Below are 26,884 nucleotides of genomic sequence, written 5' to 3' on the forward strand. Positions count from 1 at the left end.
GGCCCTCTCCTCGTTGGGCTCAATTTATAAATGTCACAGAGCTAGTAATCCCACTGTTTCCCCACTTAGTTTGGAAAGGGCTCTAGCCATCCTCTGGCTAGGATTGATTACATATAGCTCAAATGAAGAGTAAGCAGTTTTCTACTGTCGAACGCCAGCACCAGCCCCTGCTATTGATTCATTTTTCAGCGGAGGGAAAATAAGATCTGCCACTTCTCAAAACTGTAGATATTTGTCTCCCTTTTACTCATGAATTTATGGGTCCCTGTTATTAAAAAACAGCTCTATATTGCCTGTATCTAATGTACATGTGTTGGTACTGAGGTGGGCTGAGGACAAAACAGAAGACACCCTGTTTATTTGATGTCAGCGAGTGCAAAGCAGTATTTCTTCTCAGAAGTGAGTAAATTAGTCAATGCCTCTAAGGAGCAGATAAACCATTACACAGTTATGGATGATATTTACATAACTGTTAATTGAATTTACAGAAGCATGGAGTGTCAGTGGAAACTGATTAGTTGCAGCAGTGTAGATTTGAGATGCAGGCCTCTGCCGAAGTGTCACAAGTTGTGTTAATGTGGATCCTTAACCATACTTATTATCAAAACAAATTGAACTGTTGCTCAGTCAGTATAACAGTATCAAAGTGTTCATAGTTAGTGGAGGAGTCTGCCATTCCCACACAGGATTTAAATTGCCAAACTACCTACACATGAGACATTCACAGCAAATGATGCAGCATCTCATCCAGTGTATATCAATGTACTGTATCAGCCTATCTCTGCTCCTCAATGCCAGATTCCCTTGACAAAAAGAGTAATTTTATCTCGCTGAACATGGGAGCTGCTGGCCTACTACTGCCTTGATCAGTTAGTTTGTTTGTGTTATTTTGTGACTTTGCTGTTTTTAAGGGTTAATTTAGATTTCCAAAAGTCACACAATAACACAAATAAACTAACTGATTGAGGCAGTAATAGACCAGCAGCCTCTGTGTTCAGCAAGGTAAAATAACTGATTTTGTTAACGGAGTCTGGCTTTGAAGAGAGCATGGATTAAGTTTTACTTCTCATTCACCTCCATTGAAGTACTGAGCATACGACTGGATAAATGAGACTTGGATTATACTGCACGAGTTGTGAGAGAGTTTGTAAATGAATGTTCTGATATACACTGATCAGCCAAAACACTACAGCCACTGATGGGTGAAGTAAATAACACTGACATTTACATTTATCATTTCGCTAAAATGCAATGTTTTGTTGGGAAAATTTTTGTCCTGGCATTCATGTGGATGCCACTTGATGCGCTCCACCCACCCAAACACTATTGCAGACCAAGTACCTCCCCACGTGGCAACCTCATTCTCCAATGGCAGAGGCTTTCCAGCACCATTCCACACCGTAAAAATAGCTCAGGAATGGCATGAGGAATGTGACAAAGACCTCAAGGTGTCGACTAATCTCCCAAATGCCCAGATCCCAATCTGATAGAGCATCCATGGGACGTGCTGGTACTCCCTATCCATGGTGGGTCTTCCTTGTATTGGATTTGGCTTTGACCTGTCAAAGCATGGACACAGAACTTGTTGGGGGTGTCTTGTGGTGTCTGGCACCAGGGTTTTGGATCCTTTGAGACATGTGGGTTGTGAGGTGGGGTACTAGCGTGTCCAAAGGGTGCTCAATCAGATTGGGAGTTGGGGACTTTGGAGGCCAGGTCAACACCTTGAGGTCTTAATCACATTCCTCAGGCCATTCCTAAACAGTTTTTAGGGTGTGGCATGGTGCATCGTTCTGCTGGGGAGTGCCGTTGCCATGAGGGGAGGTACTTGATCTGCAGTGGTGTTTAGGTGGGTTGAGCGCATCAAGTGGCATCCATATGAATGCTAGGACCAAAGGTTTCCTAGCAGAACATTGGGTTGTGTTTTTTTAATCGCTGACCATGATCGCTCATCAAAAATGCATCTCCAAAACATGACAACAGCCATTTTCAGATGTTGTGGAGGGTGATGGAATAAGAGGACCATTATTTTCCCATTGTCCACATCAAAACTGTAAGACAAAATGTAACATTTTAGTGAACATGGAATTGTATGGTTAAAAGGTAGGAAAGTTTGAGCAAAGAAAACTCGATTTGAATATTTCAACAAAAGGGTTTTTAAAATGCACATTTACAACATTTACATATGTTTACATACAGGCGTTACTGAGCGAGCAGTCACTGCAGTGAAAGAGATGTGCTTTGAGTGCTTTTGGTTATAAGTTATGTAGCACTCTTTGTCCCTGTAGGCTTTTCCCTAATCAGTGGGTATGATGACAAAAGGTGGAAAGTCAGATCCAGGCCATAATGGTTGGAGCTGAGCTTCAAACAGGCCGTGAATATGACTCATCCACATCCACCTTGACCCCTTGCTTCACTCCCTCCTCCTCCCCCTCCATCTCTCATTAGTATGCGGAGGACTTTGCATTGTACATGCTCCGGGGCCATGTTTGCTATGCACTGGTTTATCCAAGAGGAAGAATAGCCGGAAGACAGGATTTAGCCGGCCCGTGCAGTACGCCGTCTTCTCCACACGGGTCATTGCTCTGGACATTCACTGGATGGCATGGCTCTGGAAAACTGTCATAAAGAAGCATAGTAGCAGAAGCTACACAGAATGCCTCCTTATTTTTTTCCACTCTGGCTGCACAAAGTATTACTGGAGGTACAGCTGTGTTGGAGTACACGCAGGACTTTCAGGACAAACTAGTTATGGAAACAGGCATTAAAAATGGCTCTTGTCATTGGAAAATTCAATTTGGTTCAGTTGAACTCCAGTGGGTTATTTAGAATAAGTGTGTTGTGTATTGCCTCATCTAAAATCTGTTTATGGCCTCCATTTTGAAGCACTTTACAATTTTTATTACACAGCATTTTTGTAGAGTCCCAAAACATCATTGAATTAAGGATGATAACTAGGGCTGTCAACGAATAGCCTAAATTCGAATTTAAATTCGAATTTGAAAAAAAAAGGACTTTCGAATGTAAAAATTGAAAAAAAAGTGGGCGTTGGCATCAGATGCGCATTTCTCCACGCTGGCCGACAAGCGGTTCTGCTCCCAGCTGTTGTCTCCGTCACCCGGCTTGACACATTCGCTCGCGGCTCGCGCAGAAAATAGACCAGACGCCGAAACGATCGCTGCAGGGCGCGAGCCGGTCCTGGTCCGGTGCTTCGAGGCTATTCGCAGCGCTTCTGCGGGCGGTGTGGTCACGGGTCAGAGAGGGGGGGCGAGCGAGAGGTCCACGGTCGTTTATAACGTAATGTTATAGATAATTGTTATATGTGTTTTAATGTGTAGGTATATAAATGTTTTCAAAGACGTTTATGTTGAAATAAAAATACCTACAGGTAGTTATGTTTCATATACAAGTATGTTTCCTTGTATTAGTTTGCCCTTTTGTGGACATAATGCGGAAAAAAAAATATTCGAATGGTTCAAACCTATGAGTTGTTTTTAGAAGAAATATTCGAACGTCATTTTTGAGCAATTTTGACAGCCCTAATGACAACACATTAGTCATACTGGTGCTGCTGGGTCATGGCTGTGTGGCCTCAGTGCTCAGACAGTTTCTGAAGCCTCAGGTATGACATCAGTCGTCTGGTCAGACAGTACAGACTGTGGGCGTTAATCTGCCATGTAGACATGACTGACACATGCTCTCTGTCACAGCATATACACATTCATATACAGGCCTTACTGCTGGAACATAAACAGGAAGGACTACATAAAGCAACAGCCTTTAGAAGCTGTACAGTACATCTGCATAAAGAATGCATGTGTAATGTCATAACATTACATATTTATCACACATAATGACCTAACTTTTGACTTTTACTTCACAAATATGCATTTTATTCTCATCTGAAAAATATAACTTTTGATTAATTGTCTGTTTAGAATTTTATTTTTTATTTTTTTTAAACTCTCTGAAACATAAAGGAATTGTTAAGCATTTTTGGAAATCTGTATATTTGCTGTCTTTTGATTTTCACATCTGTGTGCTTACTGCAGAGCTAGTGGCAATGTGGTTAGCATAGCTTAGCAAAAGACTAGAAGCAGGGGGAAACGCTGAACACTGAAGCTTAATAATGAACATGCTGTCTTAACATTTTTTGGTTTCACAGGGAATTAAAGTATGTGGTGTAGCTTTAGAGCTACTGTTTGTTGTTTTTTGGACAATGTATAGAGCCAGGCAGGCTGTTTTCTCTTTGCTTCTACAACAGTTTTTATGCTAGGCTAACCAAATCCTTATTTTAGCTCCATATTTAACATACATGCAAAGAGTGAGCGTATTCCCTCCCAACTGCACCAACTGCTTTCTTACTCTCTTTGTTGTCTCTCTTGCTTTACCTGTGTTTACTTTCTTGCTTCTTGTGTCTCACTGTCCTGAAGGACTTTATTGACCCCAACTAGATATATGAGAAAAAAAAGTTCTTAGATAGAGAAACTGCCATTTTGAAAAGTATCCAAGTTATTGGAAAGGTACAATTGTATCAGAGTCAGTAAAAAAATCCCACACTCAGCTCTTGCTCAGCATCGTCCCGGTCATCCCTTGTGTAATAAAAGACTGCAATAATGCTTATTCTGTTAGATAGGAGGAAAATAAGACATTGAGCTTGATCTCAGCACCACATAATTGTATTGATTCATGTTTTGGTCCTATATATGGAAGCCTATTTCTGTCCATCTGATGGAAAAAAAAGATTCTGCGAGTCATTATGAAGAGAAACTTTATGACTCAGTATCTCAAAATAATGATGACTTAGTATTGCAAAATAAGTTGGTGTCTCAAAAATAGTATGTCCCCATAATGAGAAACTTTCTTAATATAATGACTTACCTATCTTGAAATAATGACTATTTTAAAAAGGAATTGGTATCTCAAAATGAGTTAGTATCTTAAAAGTTAGTGTCTCAACTTTCTCAAAGGAATGAGTTGCTTATCTTGAAATGACAAGTTAGTATTTCACAATGAGATAGTATCACAATATAATGAACATCATTCTCAACATAATGAGAAACTTTTTAAAAATAATGAATTTATATTTTAAAATAATGACTTTGTGTTTTAACATTACTTGAAACTTTCTCAAAGAAATGACTTGCTTATCTTAAAATACTGAGTTAATATCTCAAAATGAAATAGTGTTGAAACATAATGAGCAGCTTCCTCAAAATAATGAGAACTGTTAAATGAGAAATGTCAAAATAATGACACATATCTTAAAATAATTACTTATTATCTTGAATGTGTATCTCAGAATGAGTTAATGTTGTAACCTATTGAGAAAATTAAACAAAATAATGAGTTTGTATCCTAAAATGAGTTAGTATTGCAACATTAAACGTTCTCAAAGTAATGACGTAGTATCCAAAATAATAAGAAAGTATATCAGAATAATGAAGCTTTCTAGAAATACCTCAAAATAGGCCTAAGTAGATTAGTATTGAAAAAAAAACTGCTGATTATTTTGAGATAGCAGCATGGTATTTTAAGAGTTTGATACTATTTCATTATTTTTGAGATATTAAGTAAATATTTTTAGTTATTATTTATATCGTTGTGTTGCGATACTAAATCATTATTTTAAGACACTAATTCATGGTTTTGAGACAGTTTCTCATTATTTTGAGATATTAAGTCATTATTTTGAGAAAGTTTCTTATTTCAATGACTTAGAGGATCTTTTTTTTTTTCATCATATTGGTGGGGATGGGCTTCCGTATATATGGGATATTTGTTAGAGACTGAAACAAAAAGAGCAGCAGATACAATGTGTGATAGAAAGAAAAACATTTTAGCCACAGAGATAGCTACAGTGTAACCTGTGTATCACTTTGGAACGGTATTTGACTTAAGTATGTTTCATTAACAGACACAGTGTGACTCTTGTTAATGAGTCCCTCCTTGCACAGTTAATTATGTCTTCATTGGTTCCCAATTCCTTCATGTCGCTCCTATGGACTCCTAAAGGCTGCATCCATTTAAAGACACTAACATCGAATGATGCAGTATGTCCCCGGCTCGTAATTTAACCAACAAATTATTCATCTACTGCATCTCCTGGGGGGAGAGATTCATTATCCAATTTAGCATACTTGTGGAATGGGCAGTGTCAGGTGATAAATGAAGAGCGTCCAGGGAGAGGACAGTTTTACAGCAGATAGCGAGCATGCAGAACGTCTTACCATCTTTGCCGGATTTAAGATGTCCATTTGGCTCTAATTTCCCCCATCCCATAGTGCATTGCTGTATCCGTTCGCAGTCTGATTCTAAGCCTGACGAGGCGAAGAGGCTTATGTAGAGCAATCTTTGTGCTTTTGTGCTTCTGTTGTAGCTGAGTGATTCATGAGAGGCTTTTTAGGGTAATGATGAAATATATGACTGTGTCTGAGTTTAAAAGAAATCAGTTAACTCCTGTTGAAGAGTTCAGCACTGATAATAAAGTGGACACTGACATGACAGAGCATTTGTTTTGTTTATATGCGTCACGATGCCTCAGTCTCATAGCCTCTCTTTCTGTATCTCTGTCAGGTTTATTGTGGGCTCAACCTTCGGCGCAAGGCTGGGCTTTATTATTTTAATAAATTGCCCTGTATGAAGAGGGCACTGGTGCATGTCTGATGCATGTCCCTTCCTCTTACCTTCCTCCCTCACACTCTCATTCTTTCTCATCTCCTACCATCTTATTTTTCCTCCCTCCCTTCCCTCCCTCTCTCTTCTTCCGTACCTGACATTAACAGCCCACTTGCGAGGGAATAAAATGAGATGCATTCATAAAGGAAGCAGAGGAAGGTGAAAAGGTTGAAGGAGAGAGCCCTCAGCTCAGCAGATGGATGTGTTCTTCCTGCTAAGCCAGTGGTCATCAGTCGTCGGGGCCACCCAGCCTCTCGTGGCAGCCTCAGACAGCGCAGACACCCACAGAGGATAGATGACCGTGAGCGGGGGCAGTGGAAGTGGCAGTGAAAGATAGCCCGCTCTAACGCCACCGGTCATCGATCACAACTAGCCACCCTGTAGAACTGTCCTGAGAGAGAAGCCCAGGCAATAACAGTGGGTTGAATTGTGGCAGCGGCGGGTCAGTGTCAGACTGGATGGTACGACATCACTTCAGCCATTACCTCCTTGTCTGCTGTCTCTCGCAGAGTCTTAACATGAAAGCATTTAGATAAGAATACGGACGCTTGGTTCTACACTCAAGCTCAAACTCATTCGGTCTTTACCCATATTTACTTTACGTAAAGCTCTCATAGCAACAAAAGATCCACTTTGGGATGATCTATGTGGCTCCTTTGGCCACAAATCTGACTTAAAGTGAGGAAAAACTCTTGGCCAGAGTTTCCTGAATTCGTTAGAGGGAAAAACTCAGATGCATAAAAAAGCACAATTGACTGTGACAAGCGGCTTATCTTCTAAAATTAGGACAGTGCCTCTGATGTGATTATGCTTTTTGCTTAGGTCCTATTTTTTCCTCATGGCAGGATAATGTCATGGTGGATGTGTCGGTTCTGTTGTGAGTAGTTCTCTTAGAAGCCCAGGGTTAGTTCCAGCTGTAGGTCTTGAGCTTTTGACTTAATATCCATGACCCTGTCCTTTAGCATAAGAAGCACCTTTGTGGTACCAGTCTGGGATGGGATTGGCTGCCTTGGAAGTGATTGGTTGCCTGAACTCCCTCTCTTATTTTCTACAGGCCAAGGTCCAGTGGTGGTCTGGGTAATTGTATATCTCCATGATGGTCTACTTAAATGCCAGTTTTTCCACATCAGTCAAAACACTCTCAGCCTGAAGGTTCATTTGTGACCTTACATACAACAGCTCCGACAAAATTGTCAACACAAGGTTAACATCACTTGTCGTGCCCAAAGCTTTTACCAGCCTTCCACAGTGAATAGAGTTGCTCAGTTGTCATGGAGATAGTTTAATGAAATGTCTATCATGTAACCCTTTGTTCACAGATTTTGTAAGCCATGAGGATGGCTATGTTGTTCACATGTTTGCATTTGTTTGCCCATTCTGATCCAAATTTCTCCCAAAGGTCAGGTGATTTTGAAAGACTAGATCCCCATGTTTTGTGAGTGTGAATTTTTCGACAGTATTTCCCATTTCTTTCAGCAGCTATTTAGCATCAGAGCTACTAAGTTATTTTCTCAATTTTAAGATTCTGCTTATTATCTCGCATTGCATAATCATTGATGGAGCTAAGACACACAGATGATTTTATTATTAAAGTCCTTCTCCACTCGAAAATGTGTGTTTTATATGTTTATGTCCCCTAAAATGTCTGACCTTGACTTTACCGCCTTGTGTCTGTGCAGTTTGTCACTAGATAGGTGATTTCACATTCGTCTACTGAAGGTGGCGATGTCTGTGCACTTTCCTTAAATCTGAGATTCAAACGTTCGCCGGGCAAGATAGATTAGGTACGTTATTAATTTGAAAGCCAAATGCTGACTAATACCTGAAACAAATATCGACAAAGGAATAGACCTTGACACAACACCTGCAAAGAAACCTGAAACCGCCAGTGCAGGGCGGACTTGTCAGTACAGAGAGCAGAGTTAGCATTAGTGAAAGTTTAGACAGCAAACACGGTAGAGTGTGCAATTTTAGGATGTAAACCTAAAAACCAAAAACCCCATTAAAGCAGATGTTTTGTTTCACAGCAGTTAGTGCTATTTCAGCCGCTGCCAGTTAGCCTACAAGCTAACAAAGAACATAAACAAATAAAGATGGTAACGACACTAATCATTCTGATACATCTGCTAGTCGCCCATTTTTTTGGTGCACAACAGACTCTTCATCTCAGTCTGAGGCTTAAACATGTAGCATGGTTGAATCTCTCAGATGTTTCCTCTAATGCTAGCCCTAGCCATCTTGATGCGCGCTGCTCTTTCACCAGTCAACCTATGCAAGCATGGATGTATATAGGAGAACTGGATACAGCGTTGGAGGTGGGGCCCTATAAAAGTTGCTCAGCTTGAAATATTCAATCCCCCAGGTGTAAAATTACTTTGATCTTTTGCATCACTGGGCCCACAGAGCAAGCACACTTTAGACTTCATCTTTCCAGCAGCTACATCCAGCTGCTGAGCCGGCTACTTCTGGTTTACCCCTCTGCTAACTCGAATGGGGATAAAACTATTTCATTGTACGGCTCTTCTAGACTTTAAAAATGACGTTGGACTCAGTGGATCAAATCCTGATAGTCAAATGAGTCATTTCGCAGGGGTTGTGACTCACAAAAGAATGTATCCCATGATGAATGTCAGTGAATGTCTTTTCCCAATGTAAGTCTATGGGAAAAGGTATTTTTGGCATCACCTGACGGACCTAGAAGATGTAGTTACACAGTTTGGCCACTACATAACTTGGTTTCAGAGCCTAGTGCAATTCCTGAGGGTCTCAGCATGAGCGGCGCTGGAGAAAGCAAAAGCAAAACCTAGCGCAAGCAGCAGTGGTGGGCTTTGCTTTTTTACTTTTGATGTGGGAAAACCATGTTTAACAATATATTACTGTAAGTACATACTTAAAACCTGTCTGGAGGTGGACTTTAATCTTGACATTCCAAACCACATATTGACCAATAGCAGCTACACTCCGTAATTGTTGGTATACTCCTTTTACTGTAGCTCATATGAGCTGCAAGCTGGGAGATGCTGAAGGCTCAGATATGTAGAGTGTTTATGTAGAATATAAAAAATGATAAACAACATCTGAGTGGCAGCAGTCAGATTTATGTAACCACAGCGTTGAGTAATTAAACAGCCCTATTCCTCCAGATGATCTGGTGATTCAGCTTGGCATTGTCATGGTCTTAACAGGCGTCACACAACATTTGATTCATGTTTTCCCTCTCATGAATATTTGGGCCCTGCTGGCAGAGTGAAAAACATGTTCATTTGTTGTAGCGTTGACAGCTTTTCAGAGGCGAAGCTTCACTTCCCCAATGAGAAAGCCTCAGAGAGGGTGGGATTTTCTGACAAGGGCTGTTAAACACCTGTGATTGCCGCCATTGTCTGGGTGCCTCAGCCAGCTTCCTCCAGCAGCTAACTGTCTTTATTGGTCGTCATCGTGTTTACGCCTCTTGTACAGGCTGCAGGATAATGGAGCAGAACACTCATGAAATGCAGGACAATGCTTGCTGTATGTTCTGTATTTACACTCCGGCTCCAGAGATGCTCCAAGAAATGCCATGTGAGATTCGTCATTTCTGAGGAAACTATCTCAAGCCATCTCTTTTGCCTTACACATCTCAGTGAGCCTCCCCAATTACCACACACTGAAAGGCTTGTTTGTGTTTGCCAGCAGGTGCATTTGTGTCGCATGAGTGAACCCCCTGCTGCATTTATGTCATCGTGATTTCCACTGTAAACGGGAGATGTCTGGGAGAAAAGAGCAGATTGTGTGAAAATGTGTGTGCGTGCGTGTGTGTGTGTGTGTGTGTGTGTGTGTGAGTGTGTACATGCTAATACAGATATTCCAGTGCACACATGCTGGTGTTTAGCTCTGCTTACGTAACCTCGTTTGTGTAGTCCGGCCATCCGTTGACAGTGGTAAAGCGGCAGCTCCCCAGTGGCCTTCATGTTTGTTGTTCCGTAATGAAAGCGCTCCTCTTCTCGGGATTAGACTGCAGCCTACCTGGCTCTCAATGGGAAACTGCTGAGATTAACACTCGCTCCCCAGTGCCCTGCTCTCAGACGATGACAAAGCCTCACACACAAGACCCTCTCAGGGCTCTCGCTGGCAGCTGCTGACACCAGGAGGTTTTTATACAGGTTCTTGTGTAACAAGACTTCACCACTTTAAAGTCATTAAACAGAATGATTCCCTCACCGGTACATTACTGGACTCTAAAGTGCTGATCTGATCATATTACGAGGTGAATAATCAGAATGGTAGTATTTTAAATTGGGCGTGCACTGCTAACATATGCACAAATGAAAGGATATTGTAAATAAGGGAGACTGTATTATGACCTATCACTACAAACAAAGAGGGTAATTTGCAGACATTTAGGAGAACATAACACCATAATGGATGTCAGTTGACTAATTGGCTTCAAAGTCTTTTTAATCACCTATAAAATACAGAAAACAGATAATACATCAGGCATGCTACCTTAAGTAGAACAAAGTATGTTGCATAATATCCATGCAATGAGGCTCATGTTGTTGGATAAGCACAGAGGGAATTCTTTCATTTTCCCTCTTTGGTCACACTAAAGCTTAATTAAAGATTGGAGGACTTCTCCAAGAAAACAGGCCCCTTATAACTAGATTCAGCTTTACGGTCTGCACCACTAAAAAGTATATCTGTCAACCAATGAGGTTGGAATGCAGAGGGGAGGAAGCTGTAGCCTCCCTCTGAGGATGTTATGGATGATTTGATGACCGCTCTGGGCAGCTGTACAACAACACAGTATATCACGCAGCTACAAGGCCCTGTGGGGTGGCACTGGGCCAGTCTGAGACCCGTCTAAACACACTGTCCAAGTGCCAAGTGTACCAGCAGGGCCCTGTGCAAGGTCAGAGAGGAACAGAGGGCCAAATGAAATCCCCTGATTGCAAGTCCATCAAGGGGCTCTTACGTCAGCGTGAGAGCTGTTGACAGAAGTCTTTGAATGACAGTTAAAATCAAGACAACAAGATTGTGTTTTACTTACGTGTGTACTCTAGTTAAGTTGCATAAACTAGTTTGACCGGTTTATGTGCCGCAGGCTATGTGCAAAGAAGTTTCAGAGTTTTACTGTCACAGAAGTCATTATCATTGCAAACACTGATGAATGCCAAATGATTTGAATGGATGAGTTGTCTTACAGAATTCTAACACAGCTGAAGTGCTGAATGGCGCTTATAGGGGAATGCCACCTAAATAAAGAATTCCAATATGTTATTTCTGTGGCCTGGGAAAGTTTAATCAATATTTATGAACATGAGCTACTCTCTCTCAGAGCCAGAAACCAAAGAAGTAAGTCTCCAACTTGTGATGTGGGTTTAAAGTCTGGAGCTGCTCCACTGACAATGAATGGGATCCACAGAATGTTTGCTTACTTTTCTTTTATACCCAAATGAGCTTTATTCAATTGTAGTGTTCTCAGTTCTTAAACAGAAAGTATACCCATATACTCAGAACATTCCCCTGGGTGTGCTGTGTCATCTACAACATTTTTCCAAATTCATTGCCAGTGGAGCTGCTCCAGAATGTATCATCTATGACATCACACATTTGAGTTTTAGCACTCTACGGTTGAGATTTGGGAGAAAGCTGTTCATGTTGAGTAATATTTTTAGACTGTCAGACCATAGGAATAACATGTATGAACTTTGAAAAGGGTGTAGTTCCCCTTTAAAATAACAATAATCATTTTGATGATTGATACAGTCAGTGAATTCGTTGTGTGCTGTTGGTTTTTCACTGTTTTTTTCTGACATTTTGTAGACTAACTTTCTGGATTAATCAATAAAATGATCAACTGATGAATCAATAGTGGAAGCAGTCGTTAATTGCAGCCATCATTTGCACAGAACTACAGTTGCCTTCAGGGTACACCAAAGCAGGTTGGAGTTGTATCCTTGTGAAAAGCAAATTGTGGAGGAGCAGTCACCCCGACTTTAAAAAAAAAGTAAGAAAATATGCTTATTAAACAGATTTAAATATTTTTAGGATTTGATTGTGACATGATCTGTATTTTGATTGTGACTACTACTGTTGCTCACCTACACTTTGGCTCCTTTCAGTGAGGCAGGACACTACAGCATGCACTACCCAGTGTAACCAGCAGATGGGGCACATTCAGTATTGAATATGGCCCTGACTTGTCTGAAATCACATTGGTTCAAGCACTCAATTAAACAGCTGTTTGAACCTCAGCCCACCTACCACAGATACCAGGTACTTCCCCCTGTCAGATTACAGCTTGAAAAGAAATGCTTCCCTCTTTACTTTTTTCTGATGTGAATAAGTGAACAAATGCACACCAGGCCCCTCATTTTGATCGCTTCTCTAATTTATCTGAAACATTACAGGATTTCTTTACACTCCTGACTCCTGTCTCACAACTGCTCCGTCCCTAGATGAATAATGCATCACGGTCTTTTCAATTCAACACTTGAGTCTGCTGCCCAATTATTACATGCTGTTTTTCACTTTTCCCACATTCATTTACGCACCTCAAATGCCATCTCCTTCTATCCCTCACTAGACGAGCAGCCACTTATGTGTCACAGGTCTCAGAGTTCTCGCTGTGCCCCCTTGAGTCACACACGAGCGCAGAAGTGTACTTTGGCTCCGAATGTCTCAATTTATTAGAATGTTATTATGGTGGGAGTCAGACGGATGTCATTCTCTGGGGTGTCATAAAGCCACACACTTGATGGCTGTAAAATATCCTGGCAGCAGTCTGGCAATGGGCGTTGGCTGAGCTCAGATGCATCTTTATGCATTTATTTATTTATTTGTAAAGATTTATTTTTTAAAGTTCATTATTCATCCCCATGATCTGAATTATAATAACCTTTAGAAGTCTGCCTCCAATCAGCTCAGAATCTCCAACTCATTATTCATTTCACATTAAATGCAGGCCTATAGGAACAGCTGTAGAGGAGAATGTAGAACCTGAAACCCCAAGTAACATGAATTCAGTGGCGCCGCCAGAATTGTTCATAGGGAACACCAGATGGTGCAACTGAAAAGCTTGGAGTGGAAATTCAAAACCAAAAGCCATAACTAAATTTCAGGAATTCTCTTGTTGAAGTACGTAGGTGAAGGAATGTTATCTTGGTTTCTTATTTTACAAAAAATACAGTTAACCATCTGATATTCAAAGACCTGTACTGAGTTAACATTTTGAATTCCACAACAATCCTCCACAACAATCCTCCAATTGCTCCCCAATTCATTGTTCTTCAAAAAGGCTGAATGTCCTTTTCCTTAAAAAGACAAATATACAGCTTTAATTTGAAGGAGTTCATTCAGTTTAAGCAATAAAAAATACAGTTTTTGTATTGCGATGCACCTTGGGTTTCTGTGGTCTGGGTACCTGGTGTTTTTGCTGGAGTGCTCTGAACTCTTCAAGTTGAAAAAACTTTGCCCCGTGTAATTTCTTTTTTTGTCATCTTTTTTCACTGTCCAATTGGATGATTTGAGAGGCGGGCCTTCTGTGATGGCCACGACAACAAGTTTCCAGCTGGTAAACAATGGAGGAGAAACTGGTGGTAGCAGTTGCTAGATACCCAGAGCTATACGTCCTAACAATAGACAGCAGGTTGTCAAACTGACCCCTGGTCATCCTAAAATATGCCTGGAAATGGTCATCATTGAGGCGAAGCTCCTGGACCAATTGGTGACTCTCCCTGTGATCCACCCTCTTTTTTAGGGTCTCATGTGTTCCAACACAGATCTCTGTTCTCTGTGCCCAGCAAACTATTTACTGACTGCCTCTCACCTTCAACCAGAGCTACAGCAAGTACCCTCTGCCTCAAAATTTTTGTAAGTAGCAACTAATTACTGTGAAAAACAAACAAAATGATAGATTGAGTACACAGGAAGGTGATGCGGTGGTTGCGTGGCAACAATAAAAAGGCGCAGCAAGTGTTTTTTTTTAATAGTGGCATTCAATTTTTTAAAAAAAAGGCAGTGTGGTGCCCTTCACGTTTTGCAATGTGCAACACACTTTCTGTGTAATAGGGGTCTAAAGTTATTTAGTTCACAAAATATCATTACCTTCGCACTTCCTTAAAAAACGTGCCACAGTTTCTTAAAGACAGTAATATCAACCTCTAATTATTATTATTTATTTATTTTAATTTTTAAAAAGGGGGGAGCTGGGGCAGTAGGCTAATTGTATCAAGGGGCTCCTGTCCCCCCACTAGGAGACGCCACTGTATATAGGCTACATGTGGAAAACCTAACTGCCTACCGAAAATGTTGCTTTCCACATATAGCCTGGCTTACATGTAGGAGGAAATCTGTAGGCTACATTTTAGAAAGAAAAACTTTACTTTATTTTAAATGTCTTTTACTGGAATTCGCTGAGAAGAGGTTTGTCATTAACTGAGATCCTCTGCAAAAAATAACAGTAGTAGTAGTTTCACTATGTCGGACTGTGCTACACCGTAATATTCTCAGTTTTGTTCCCTCGGGGTTGAATCAAATATGGGCACCGTATTGGACATATAAATACACTTGTCAGCCCAGTGAAAACAGGGCAGTAGGGCAGTGGGCTGCTGTAAACAGAGGCAGTGTATTTCCAAAGTGCGTTGCACGGCTTGACTCCACTAGGGGCTTGTTGGTGTATTTCAATGAGTTCCTGTTTTGGAATGTGTCAAGTGTTGGAGGCTTTTCACACCGCGAGTCTGAGCCCGTGACTTTTCGCCAACACTGCGTTTTGCGCAATGACAGCAGGCTTTATAGCAATTTAAAGCTTTGTTTTTAGCTACACTGGCTAGGTTTTAACAAAGTGTTATGGACTTCATATATTCTCTTACGGGCAGCAGCCCTGTCAGAGTTGTCAGGGACGCAATCTCCCAGAGACTGTGGCCTGGACCCGAACAGGACACTGTCGAAATTCAACATGTCCAGGCTGGGACAACACACGACAGTAACAACGACTTCAAAACAGGTTAGTCCAACTTTAAGTTCCGTTACAGTTCCGTTAGCTGATTTGGAGACTTGAGGAGTCCAGCCTTACAGAGAAAAAGTTGCAACACATGTCTGTACTCCAGAGCGTGCTGCCAAAGTGCCTTGAGAAATCGCTTAGTTTACCGTTTCCTCGTCCCTTGGATACTTTTCGTGCTGGTGAGAATATGTGGACATACATTTTAAGTGTCACCCTTAAATTCGGCGGTGTGCTCTCCATTAAGTGTCGCCTATTTCGATATAATTTCAGCTTGTAGTTTAGGTATTTCCGCAGTCATATGTCGATCAAACACGCTGTGCTCAGTGCTTTCTACCAGCGTTGAAACAAAAGTTAATGAAATACAGCTATGTTTTTAATCATAATGACTCCAAAACTAAGTAGACAAAGATTAGCATTTGATACCATATGAGTTAGCAGCCTAATATTAACCGACTAGATTTTAAACGAAGTTTGCAACTCTCACACACGTCATGTTGTTGTTGTCACTTGCAGCCTTGTCAGCTGAAGTTTTCACAATACTTTAACATAAATTTAAACGACAGATTCATGTGTCAGTTTCTCTACATGCACAAAGCTTAATAATGGGACACATATGCATTATGCAACACTTGTTGTTGCACACATGTTAAGAAAGACTTCCTGGATAGTGTTTTCGTAGGACTCAGGGTCCCCATGCCTGCTTCCCTTCCTTATTTTCTAATGTCTGAACTGATGTGAGCTCAGCAAACCAGCTACGTTCACGTGCTCTGTGGTTGCACTCTGCCCGTCCAGTTTGTTGTGAGGACACACCGCCTGTAACAACCGAGGCATTCCAAATATTTCAGATCAGCAGGCAGTGCAAGCTAAACCATCCAGTCAGTCAGTGAACAAGCATGTTCTCAAGGCTTTTCACATCAGGGAGTATCTCCATGTTAATGAAGATTGGATTTTTTTTTCTCTTTCTGCTTTGCCTCTCACACATAATTTATTATGAAACCCATCAGTGCCTTCTCTGACTTTGAATTAAAAGCTGAGATCTGTAGCACTATTGAAATGAAAGGCAGGAATGGATCTGAGCTCTCGGCCACATGATCTGTCAAAATATCACACAGAAGGTTTTGCGCTATTAGTTAGCAGTAATTGGTTGTTCTGAAAACAGAAAGTTGCAGAGTGAGGGCACACTCTCGCCCTGCTCTGGTTTAATGTACAGGGGTTTGCAGCTTATGCAGAGTCATCAGGCTCCAGAGCTCTGTGGCAGGCAGGTTAATTGTTCGATCTAATTAGGACAAAGATTAATCAGATGCATGCTCTGTTGCTCTTGAAACGCCACGGATGGCAGTCGGGTTCATTAGCAGTCCCTGTACCTCTCTCTTCCAGCAGCAGAGTGGACCGCGGGGGTGGCTTGTGTCTGCAGGCTACCACCCTGCTCAGGGGGAAAGAATGAAACTAACTAGACGTGGAGTCAGGTAGTGGAAGTGAGAGGATGATGTTAGAGAGAGGATGAGCACTGAGGTCTTGGGTGAAGCATAGGTCGGCACTGCAGTGTTTGACAACACTGACGAAGGGCCCAGCACTGTCCATACCATCCTCTTAGCAACAGACATGGACATCACCTGTGTTATTGTTTTTTAATGAACATGAACGCAATGTTTCTAAGGTCCAAGTGCTGCATGAGGAATGGAGCAGCACATTAACTAGAGCAGCAGCAATTCATGAGCATGAGACTCATGTAGTTTTATAAAAGTGAGGCTTTGTTGCTCACTTTTTGAATAAAAGTCTGTATTTATTATTAGTAATGTATTTGCTAGAAAAAAACGGAGACCATTCACATCTGACGTCTAATACTTGAACTCAGAGAGGGTTTGTGGTCCCCCCCTCATAAGACCACATGCTATCACATGACTAAAGCTCCACATAAAAGATGACACCTGAGCCAGTCTTAAATGCTGAATAAAGACTTTGAAATGTGGCGTAGGGCTGCAATTAATAATTATTTTCCAATGTTGATGAACCTGTCAGTTATTTTCTTTGCCAATCAATGAATCATTTTGTACTACAAAATAGCACAAAATAGAAATATATGTCAATCACAGTTTCCTAAAACCCAAGATGAAGTCTTCAGTTCTTATTTTGTCAGACCAAAGTCTAAAAGCCAAAGATACTCAGTTAAAATCACATAAGATGAAGAAGAGGGGCAAATCCTCACAGTTGCAAGGCTGAAACTGGGTAATTTCAATTACTAAGTTAAATGATTATCTAAATAGTTTCTGATACATTTTTATCTCTTACTTGTTTTTGTTTTTATGTGTTTGAAAGATCCATAAGGTAGTATATAGATCTTTGTGGTTACACTGTTAGCGTTGTCAGCACTGTTGCCATTGCTAGCACTGTTTGCACTGTTAACACGGCTAGCCACAGACTCAGCCTCCATGTTGAGAGCTGTGTGCAGACAACCTCTGAATCACAGGGTCACTCTGAATATGGTACAGAGCTCCGTCAGTGGTCTCCTCCAGTTATAGCATTGGAATATCAGAAACTGTAGGTAATTACCTCAAGCAAGCTGCTTTAAAGTGTGCGAAAAACGACTTGAAAAGTCTGTGAGGGAAGCAACCACCCCTTTCTGATTTCACAGTGGTGCAGCCTTGAGCTTTTGCAGATTGGAATGCATGTCAAAGTCTTGAGTTCACAAGGAGGTCAGTGGGTATGGGAAGCTGTAGCTCTTATCTGGACAGGAGACAAATGGGTAGAAAGAGACAAAATTAGAGATCCAGTTTTGCGTGCAGCTGCTTTGACAAGTCACACTTGCAACTCGATGAATTACGACATGCAGGCTTGTATTGTTAAGGCTGTATGGAAGCTTCTGTGTCATTGCTATTAACATCACACAGCTATCTGGGGTATTGGTTTAGTTGGCACATACAGTAGTGACTGAGATGAATAGCCTTTCAAAGACTGACTGCAAACTCCTGCAGGCTTACCTGCTAGGAGGCAGAAGTATAGACATAATAGAGAGATTTAAAAAGTACCTTTAGAGACACAACAGCAAGATTTAAGGTATCTGCTGTAGACACAGTTGCCACACCTGCAGGCAGTGAAGCGCATGTTATAGCACAGCATGCTCCTGCAGATCATCCTGTCTCAGCTGTAATCAGCATCTTAGGACTCTTCCCCGAATGTTCAAAGAGACAACACTCGGTGAACAGATAAAGTAGTGTGTATGCTGCTCGTCTGATTTTATTACTGAAGTCTGTGAAGAAACTAGAAAGACAGGATATTCTGAAATGTAGTATATAAATCTGATATTTGAGTGTATGGAATTCTAGAGGTAAGACTGGCTGGCAAATAAAGAAGCCCACATGACTCACATTTTTAAAAGTAATCTCAACTATCTTCTGAGAGTGCACTTTAATATCAGTTTCTTTTTTGCTATTGAATAAAAAATATGCACCGTCACAGGCATATCTGTGCAGGGTCAAATTATTGATCAATTACAGATCAGATTTCTCAGTTGCTCTTGTACAGTGATTCCCAATCTTTTTGGCCTGAGACCTTTTAAAGTATAGCAATGTCCACAATCAGTAGTTGCAAAAGGGATTATTTTGGTGATATTTAGAGACCACCAGAGGGAAAACTCTAGGTAAAAACCAGTAAACGCAAAGATGTAGAAGAGCTTCAGGTAGTTGTCTCGCAGCCTCAATTGGTCGCGACCCACAGGTTTGGAACGTGATTTTTAAATTATTTTGCCCTCATCTGATTTGTTCAGAGTAGGGTGGACACAGAAATCCATTTTTCCAATCAGGTCTGGGCCACATTCATATGTAGTCCTAAATCTGATAGATGTCTGATCACTGGCCATGCAGCACAGACACTGTTCTCTGTGAAACCCTCTACATTTTGGCCTCACCAATCCTGACTCCTCCTGTATCCACACCTGTCTCTTCACAGAGCCCCCAGCATTAGCTGCTGATAGAGCTATTGCTTTTGCATTCCTTCGTCTTCTCACTCTCATGTCATTGTTTTGACAGCCCATAATCCCTCAGTATTCCAAAGTATGTCCCATTGAACAACAGCCTGTTCTCCTGAAAACAAATGTCGGTCCGATGATGTCACTTTGCATAATAATTAGCCATGAGCATCTGTTTGGGAGAGTGCCATTGGAGAAACTGCCTTTGGAACAATGAGCAGTACTTTCCTCAACATACAAGGAATGATCATCCGCCCTCCACAGCAAATCATTCAGAAGATGAGCGTTTGTACGACTATGTCATTTGTTTTTTCCCCAAATGCTTGTTTAGCAATTGCAACATTTTTTGTTTTTGTAATGTGTGTGACATTATTGGTCACATGTGAGACATTTCAGGGCAGAGATCAGTTCACACTGAGCGTCACTTGAAACATAAAGGTGAACAGTCCAGGCAGAACGATTGAATTTAGGAAAATACTTGGAACTGAGCATTAAGCCCTATAATGTGAACACAGCCTAAGATGTCCCACTGTAGGAAAGCTTGAGCAACAGATGCCATTGAATAAGTCAAAAAGTGATGTTACATATAAGCTTACAGTTTTCATGGATTCATCTTTTAGGTACTGGAATGCACACATTTTGCCATATAAAAGCATTCCTGATCCAGTATGAGCTTAACTCTGGACATATTGGTACAGGGAAGTGACCGTAATATCACAAACAGATTGTGTCCCCATGTATTAATAGCAGATGATTCACCGGCGCCTCGGTGCAAGAGCAGGTTTGTCCTCCTCCCGACATTGAACTCCTCTCTGCATCTCTAAGTTCTCTCTGTCCCCCTGGGTGTTCACTTATTTGTCACTGTTCACGTTCACCCTAAGGCTGACACCAACTCTGCCGCAATTATCAGGATGATTCAGAAAGTGCAATCTGCTGATGCTCTCAGCACTGTAATAGGTGATTTTAATCACCTTAATTTCCAAAAAGTCCTTGAGCAGTTTGTATCAGCGTGTCACTCCTCCTGCATGCCATTATGAGGCCCTCCTGGGATCCGTTATGGCTGTGTCATGGGAACATAAGTGGCAGGAGTCCCACTGGAATCATCGGACCACAGCGCTCTATGCCACTTAGAGAACCGTGTTCAGAGTTTGAACTAATGACAGTTCCCTGACTTTTCAAGGATGCTTTGTCCACACAAGCTGGTCTGTGTTTCAAGAATCGGCAGTATCAATGACCACATTGACACTGTATCTTTCTCCAAGGAGTTTGTCACCAGAATTATGACAGTATGTCCCTCTAACAGGATGATGCATCTCCTATGAGGAAAACTAGAAAGCAGATGAGTTTAGAATTCAGATCCAGATGAAAATAGAGACGGAGAGCCTGAGCTTGTTAGCAACTTATCCCTATCATGGGATGATACTTATCACAGGGTGATTGGCCGGAAAAGATTTAAGATAGACATGTAGCCAATGAGCTGAGTAGCACTATACATGTCGTGATTGCCAATTCCGAGATCAGTGAAAGATATTTTCAACAGCAGCTGTGTCAAAGAGGCCAGATGATGAGCACAAATGCTGAGCACAGTTGACGTTTAAGGGAAGGTAATTAAGACCTGCGCTGAGTGATTCAGCTGCATCTTGTGCGTCTTCATCACTCCAGCTGAAAAGAGAACCCAGCCTCTGGAAACACGCAGCTCTCATATTGAAGGATTCCACACCTGTGGTAGTAATATCCCTCCTTAACACATCACAGAAATAAAACCAAAGACTTAAGAATTGCAGGGGTATGACGTCAGCTGGAGTTTTCTAAAGGGATGTTTGAAAGCTTGGATTTGAGTTTATCACTTGCAAACTTCCTGCTCATTGTTGTTCCTCAGACTTTTTAAGCTGATGGACTTTGCTAAGGGTGGCTCTGTTTATCATGGCAGGGAAAGCAGCTCTTTCATTCGTTGATTCAGGTTGGGAGGATTTCACTTGCTTTTTTAAGCTAATCAGTGGGGAGCCAATGTGAAGCAACATTTGATTAAGTGTACAGATGATTATGCCAGTCTCTAGCAGGAGTTCAGGGAACACCCAGTGATGTTAATTCTCATGGTGAAAAATGTACTTTTCAAGCCAAGAGTTTGTGGTTGGAACACAAGACACGTCTAAGAAGACTGGTTAGTTAAGTGCTGGTTTATCACACCACACATCAGGGTTCTACATCTAGTGAAACTGACATTTAGTCAGTTAGTGAAACTGACATTTAGTCAGTTTCACTAGGCCCTCTGTAATCTCCACTGCAGTTTAACTACTTAAAGGGACAGTTCACTCCAAAATAGGGCTGCAGTGGAAGCATAACTTGGTCAGTATCTGCAACGAATTGGTGCCAAAATGATGGACAGCTGACTGGGCTTCAGTGAGGCCAACGATCATCCTTCCTTATCTGAAAATGTTTGATGAAGTGCTCCTACTAAAGGGACTACTAACTACTTAAAGTGACAGTTAACTCCATTTTTAAAAAATAAATGTATTTCCTCTCCCCTGTAGTGCCATTTATCAGTCTAGATTGTTTTGGTGTGAGTTACTGAGTGTTGGAAATATCAGCAATTGAGATGTCTGCCATCTCTCAAATGTAATAAAACTCAGCTTGTGGAGCTCAAAGTGCCAAAAAAATACATTTCAAAAAACTCAACAGTAATGTCTCTTTCCAGAAATCATGACCTCAAGATAACCCACAGACCTTTCTGTGAGCAGTTTCATGTAGGAACTATTTTCTTTCTACCGAACTGCACCTGCCAGCCGTATCACCTTTAAGAAGGAAGCGTGCATCTACTCATGGGCGAGAGGCTTGTGCTCATTACAGAGCAAGATGTAAACATTAATGGTGTCCCCCTCCGCTGAGCTGAAATGTTAGCTAGCTCAGTGGTGCTACAGTAGGTGAGCTCGCAGTAGATGCACCCTTCCTGCATGGTGATACAGTTGGCGGGTGTAGTTGGGACAGTAGATCAGGTATTCAACTAATTGTAAGACCAGCGGTTCGATCCCTTGCTCCTCCAGTCCGCATTTTGAAGTATTCTTGGGCCAAGTTGCTCCAGCTGGCTGTGCCATCTGTGTTTGAGTGCATGTGTGAATAGGTGAATGGTACAAGGAATGTAAAATTGCTTTAAGTGGTTGAAAGACTAAAAAAGTGCCACACATACGCAAGACAATTTACCATTTAGTACACATGAATACAGTGTGAGATGTTTTTTGTAAGCATGATCCTTTGAAGGTGAAATAACAGTCATGTAAAAATGAGTCTCAGTTTGCCTTAACTTATTTCAAGTACTCAGTAGGTTTGATATATTGGTTCACATTGAAGTATTTTGCCAATAGTTATTTACAAATTGGTTTGAACTACTTTTAAAGACCATCTTGTACAATATAAACTTTTTAGGAACAGTCCAAAGGAAATACCATATTTGCAGTTGCAGTACCTGTTATGACTTCTGAAGTGAACTCTGAGCACTAAGTGGTCAAAACAGGGCTGCAGTGGGAGCATAACTTGGTTAATGTCTGCAAAGAATTGGTGCCAATATGATGGACAGCTGGCTTGGTTTTAGTGAGGCCAACGGTCATCCTCCCTTATCTGTGAATGTTTGACAAAGCACTCCTAACTGGTTTGATTTTACATGTGGTTTAAACATGGTCTCAGTTAAAGGGAACCTCTGAGGGAAATTTCATTTTTTTCCCCCAACTGAGTTATTATTCTTATTTTACCTCCTGTCCTTCTAAGCTAGCTTCATCATAAAGGATAAACATTTGGCACTAAAACAGTTTGTAAGATGACTTTTGTTTTATTGCCAAGGAGAGAGACGGTTCATCAAGTTGTCAGGTCTCACCCCCTTGTGTGTGATAGTTAGTCATGCAGATGGATTTGAGGAGACGCTGTCTTCTTTTTTCCTCTTGATCTCTGCAGACCTGTCTGGGTAAATGGAAAGCAAGCTGTCGGTGTAGGTGATACAGCCTCTGTTTCTGGTTGGCCATTACAGACGGTGGTTAGACAGGAGGTGCACTTTGAGGAGTATTTTACATTACTCATCCTGCTCCTTGCCTTTATTTAATGCAGCAGTGAGAGATGTTTTCAGGTATTTTACACAAGTATAAGGAACAATACTGCAAAAAAGGGACTCAGTTACAATTAAAAGTCCTGCATTCTAAATTTCCCCCCGTTCAGAGTATATCTTTTATTAGATTATTATTAGAGATGCCTTAAAGGAACAGTTTGGCATAGCTTTATGTCTGCTTGTGCCACTGTTATACTCCATATCATCAATCCCCTAATTGCCACATGTTGCCACAATAGCCACTGTTTAGAAAAAGCTCTTGTATTTATTCACTTAATCACTGATTTAATGCAACCATTATTATTCACAGTGTGTATATATATGACAAGCCCCCCAGTATCCCCTGGTGTATTAACTCCGTACCTGCATTTGGCCTATACCGTATTCAAATCTTGCCTCCTGAACAGAATGCTTTTCTTTTGGCTCAATAAGAAGATCTGATAATGCAGAGTTTGTGTTTCTCCTAGCTGAGCTCATCACTTCTCCTGCTATTGACTGGTGCTGTAACCTGAGAGGTTAGTGTTGCTGCCGAGATGCAGAGAGCCAGGGCTCCAAAGGGCGACGCAGACCGATAAAGATGCGCCTTTGCATCACAAAGGTTGGACGACACAAGTTTGCTCATACCAACTGTACTCCATTTCCTACCATCTGCTTTCTACCATGAGATTTCTCTCCGGGCAATCCAAAGATTATTTCATTAATTATGGGTAATTATATAACGATAATGAATGGACACTGGTCATCAATGCCCTTTTGCACATCAGTTGAGGCACAGTGTTGCATTGCTCTCATGGTAAAGATGAATCACAGCGTTGCTGAAGAAGCTACAGCAAGTGTACATTATGTATATGTATCATCGCCATCGATCCAGCTGATGCAGAGTTAGACCTCAGCCATACCATTCATCATGTCTCTTTCACCCCTCCACCACACACACACACACACACACACACACACACACACACACACACACACAGCCGCCCACCCCCAACTTTGACTTGCAAATAAATATTGCTCAGAGTGCAATAACCTTAACGCCAAAGGTTGGAGGAATCACAGTGTGATTAGCGAGCCTAGAGTCTGAATGCATGTGACAGCAGAAAGGAGGAGGAGGAGGGACGTCTGGAGCTCAAGCAGGACCTCCTGTTTTCAGCTGCATGAACTGTGGATCAAAGAGCTTTCACTGTGTGTTAGTGAGAAACTAACTATGCAGGATATTGTGCCATCATCGTGGTGTCAGTGTCAGCATGTGGATTTCCACTTGTGTAGGGCAGCAATCAGCAGTTGTAGCCATAATTTGTTGATCCGTTTTATTCATTCTATTAAAAGATTAACTATAATAAACTATAATATAGCCAATACCTTGTAAACGTATGAAAACCCTGTCAAATGTGCATGAATATTAAAGATAGCCTGTCTTCAAAGTGCTTGCTTAAGTGTCACTGGTGATGAGGACAAGGGACCAGTAGAATCACTGGATTTGCCTGCTGCACGCCCACTTTGTAAACAAAGGAAAAGCAAAACAAACCCACGTTGCATGCTGGGCCCTCCTGCCTGTGTCTGGGAGACTGTTGCTAACTTTGGTTGATGCTGGACAGTATTTACCATCAGTTTTTCAAAAGGTGGCAAAATTTGAAACAGTAATAATAATTCTTGAGAGTGTTGCCAATTTGTTTTGTTTGTTTGTGTGTATGTGTGCAGAAGTGGTAACCCTTTCATCCCTAGTCTCAACAACTATAGATGGATTGCCACGAGAAGACATTTATGTCCCCCAGAGGACAAATCCTACTGACTGAAGTGATGCTCTGCCACCGTGAGGTTTATTTTTTTTGTTTTTTATTGAAATGTTTTGTCTGCTGTCGAGTAGATTGCCATTAAATGTGGTACAGTCATTCGTGCCCCCCTCAGGAGGAACTAATAACTGTTTTCCTGACTTATAATCTGGCACCACCGTCATGTTACTAACACACTAAAGATGGTGATCATGGTAAACATTGTACCAGCTAAATATCACCATGTTATAATGAGCATGTTGACACGCTGACACTGGCATTTGGCTCAAAGCAGCACTCGGTACAGCCCCACAGAGCTACTCGTATGACTGTAATCTTGTTTCATTCAACAAAAAAAGCTTGGCAGTTTTTGATACTTGTTGCTAAAGACACATTTCAGTGAGAACCAGAAATTATTGAGGTTTGATACCCAGCCCAGCCCAAGGTTCCATATTCATAGTACTTGTTTTGTCCACAAAGGTATTTGTTTTACCATGATATTTTACAAGGAAAGACAAGTCTTGACATTGGTGAAGCTGCAAACGGGAATGTTTGGAATTGTTGCTTGATAAATGACTTAAATCAGTTCATATTGTCGCAGAATTCTTTTCTGTCCAATGACTAATCAGTTCGGCTAATTGTTTCTGCTCTCTACTTGTGAACACAATACAAGACCTTAGGGATACTTGCACAGTGTCTGTCCACCACAGATTCAGTCTCTAAGAACAACTTTAATAACTTGTAGCTTAAAGATCGGGCATTCGTATTATTGATAATTATCAGTCAATATATTTATTTGTCACATGAACTCATACGAGATACAACTCCAGTGAAATGCAATCCCGTCAGCTCCTTGAACTTTATTGTTGTTCATGCTTACAGACTGGCTGCAGTGTTTGTGTTTATGTCATCCTGGATGGTTCTAGTAATCATGATTTCTAGTTGTGGAATGATTTAGGCTATCTGTAGTTTTGGGTACGGTTTTGTCTCTTGTTTAACAGATTGAATCCAGTGCAGACACACTGAGTTTATTGATGTCATTGTTGAGGTTGACGGCAGTATCCTGGAATATGTTTATGACTGCGTCATGTAGTGCAGACTGTGGGGCGGCCTCTGATTGGCCTGACCATTTCCTGATCTCTCATGTCACTGGGGGCATGCATTGTACTTTGTTTACATATTTGCACCTCAGTAGCATATCTGGTTATCATTAATTAACCAATATGATTACACTGAGGCAGCTTAAGTGCTTCTCTTTTCATCGAGAACAATTAGATTTGGAGCAACATTTCCACCAGCTGAAAGTACTCATCTGTAATGCAGACAGGTTTACCACTCTTATTTTTTAATAACACCTTTTCCCTTTAAGTCTGCACCAGGTTCGTCACCATGGAAACAGTCAA

General features: G+C 41.2%; 1 protein-coding gene across 5 annotated transcripts in view; it reads left to right on the plus strand.

Annotated features, from left to right (window-relative positions):
- oxr1a (oxidation resistance 1a) overlaps positions 1 to 26,884 on the plus strand; it is a 219,873-nt gene that overhangs the window by 116,832 nt on the left and 76,157 nt on the right. Inside the window, exon 1 of one of the 5 annotated variants that reach the window (XM_078171978.1) lies at positions 15,330 to 15,658. The exons of the other annotated variants lie outside the window; for them this stretch is intronic. Within the exon in view, the coding sequence (XP_078028104.1) occupies positions 15,502 to 15,658 (157 nt within the window). The 5' untranslated portion in view covers positions 15,330 to 15,501. Of the gene's footprint in view, positions 1 to 15,329; positions 15,659 to 26,884 lie in introns of those variants that run through there. 5 annotated transcript variants of the gene reach the window in all.

This window comes from Epinephelus lanceolatus, chromosome 10 (assembly GCF_041903045.1).
Source record: "Epinephelus lanceolatus isolate andai-2023 chromosome 10, ASM4190304v1, whole genome shotgun sequence".
NCBI lineage: Eukaryota > Metazoa > Chordata > Actinopteri > Perciformes > Serranidae > Epinephelus > Epinephelus lanceolatus.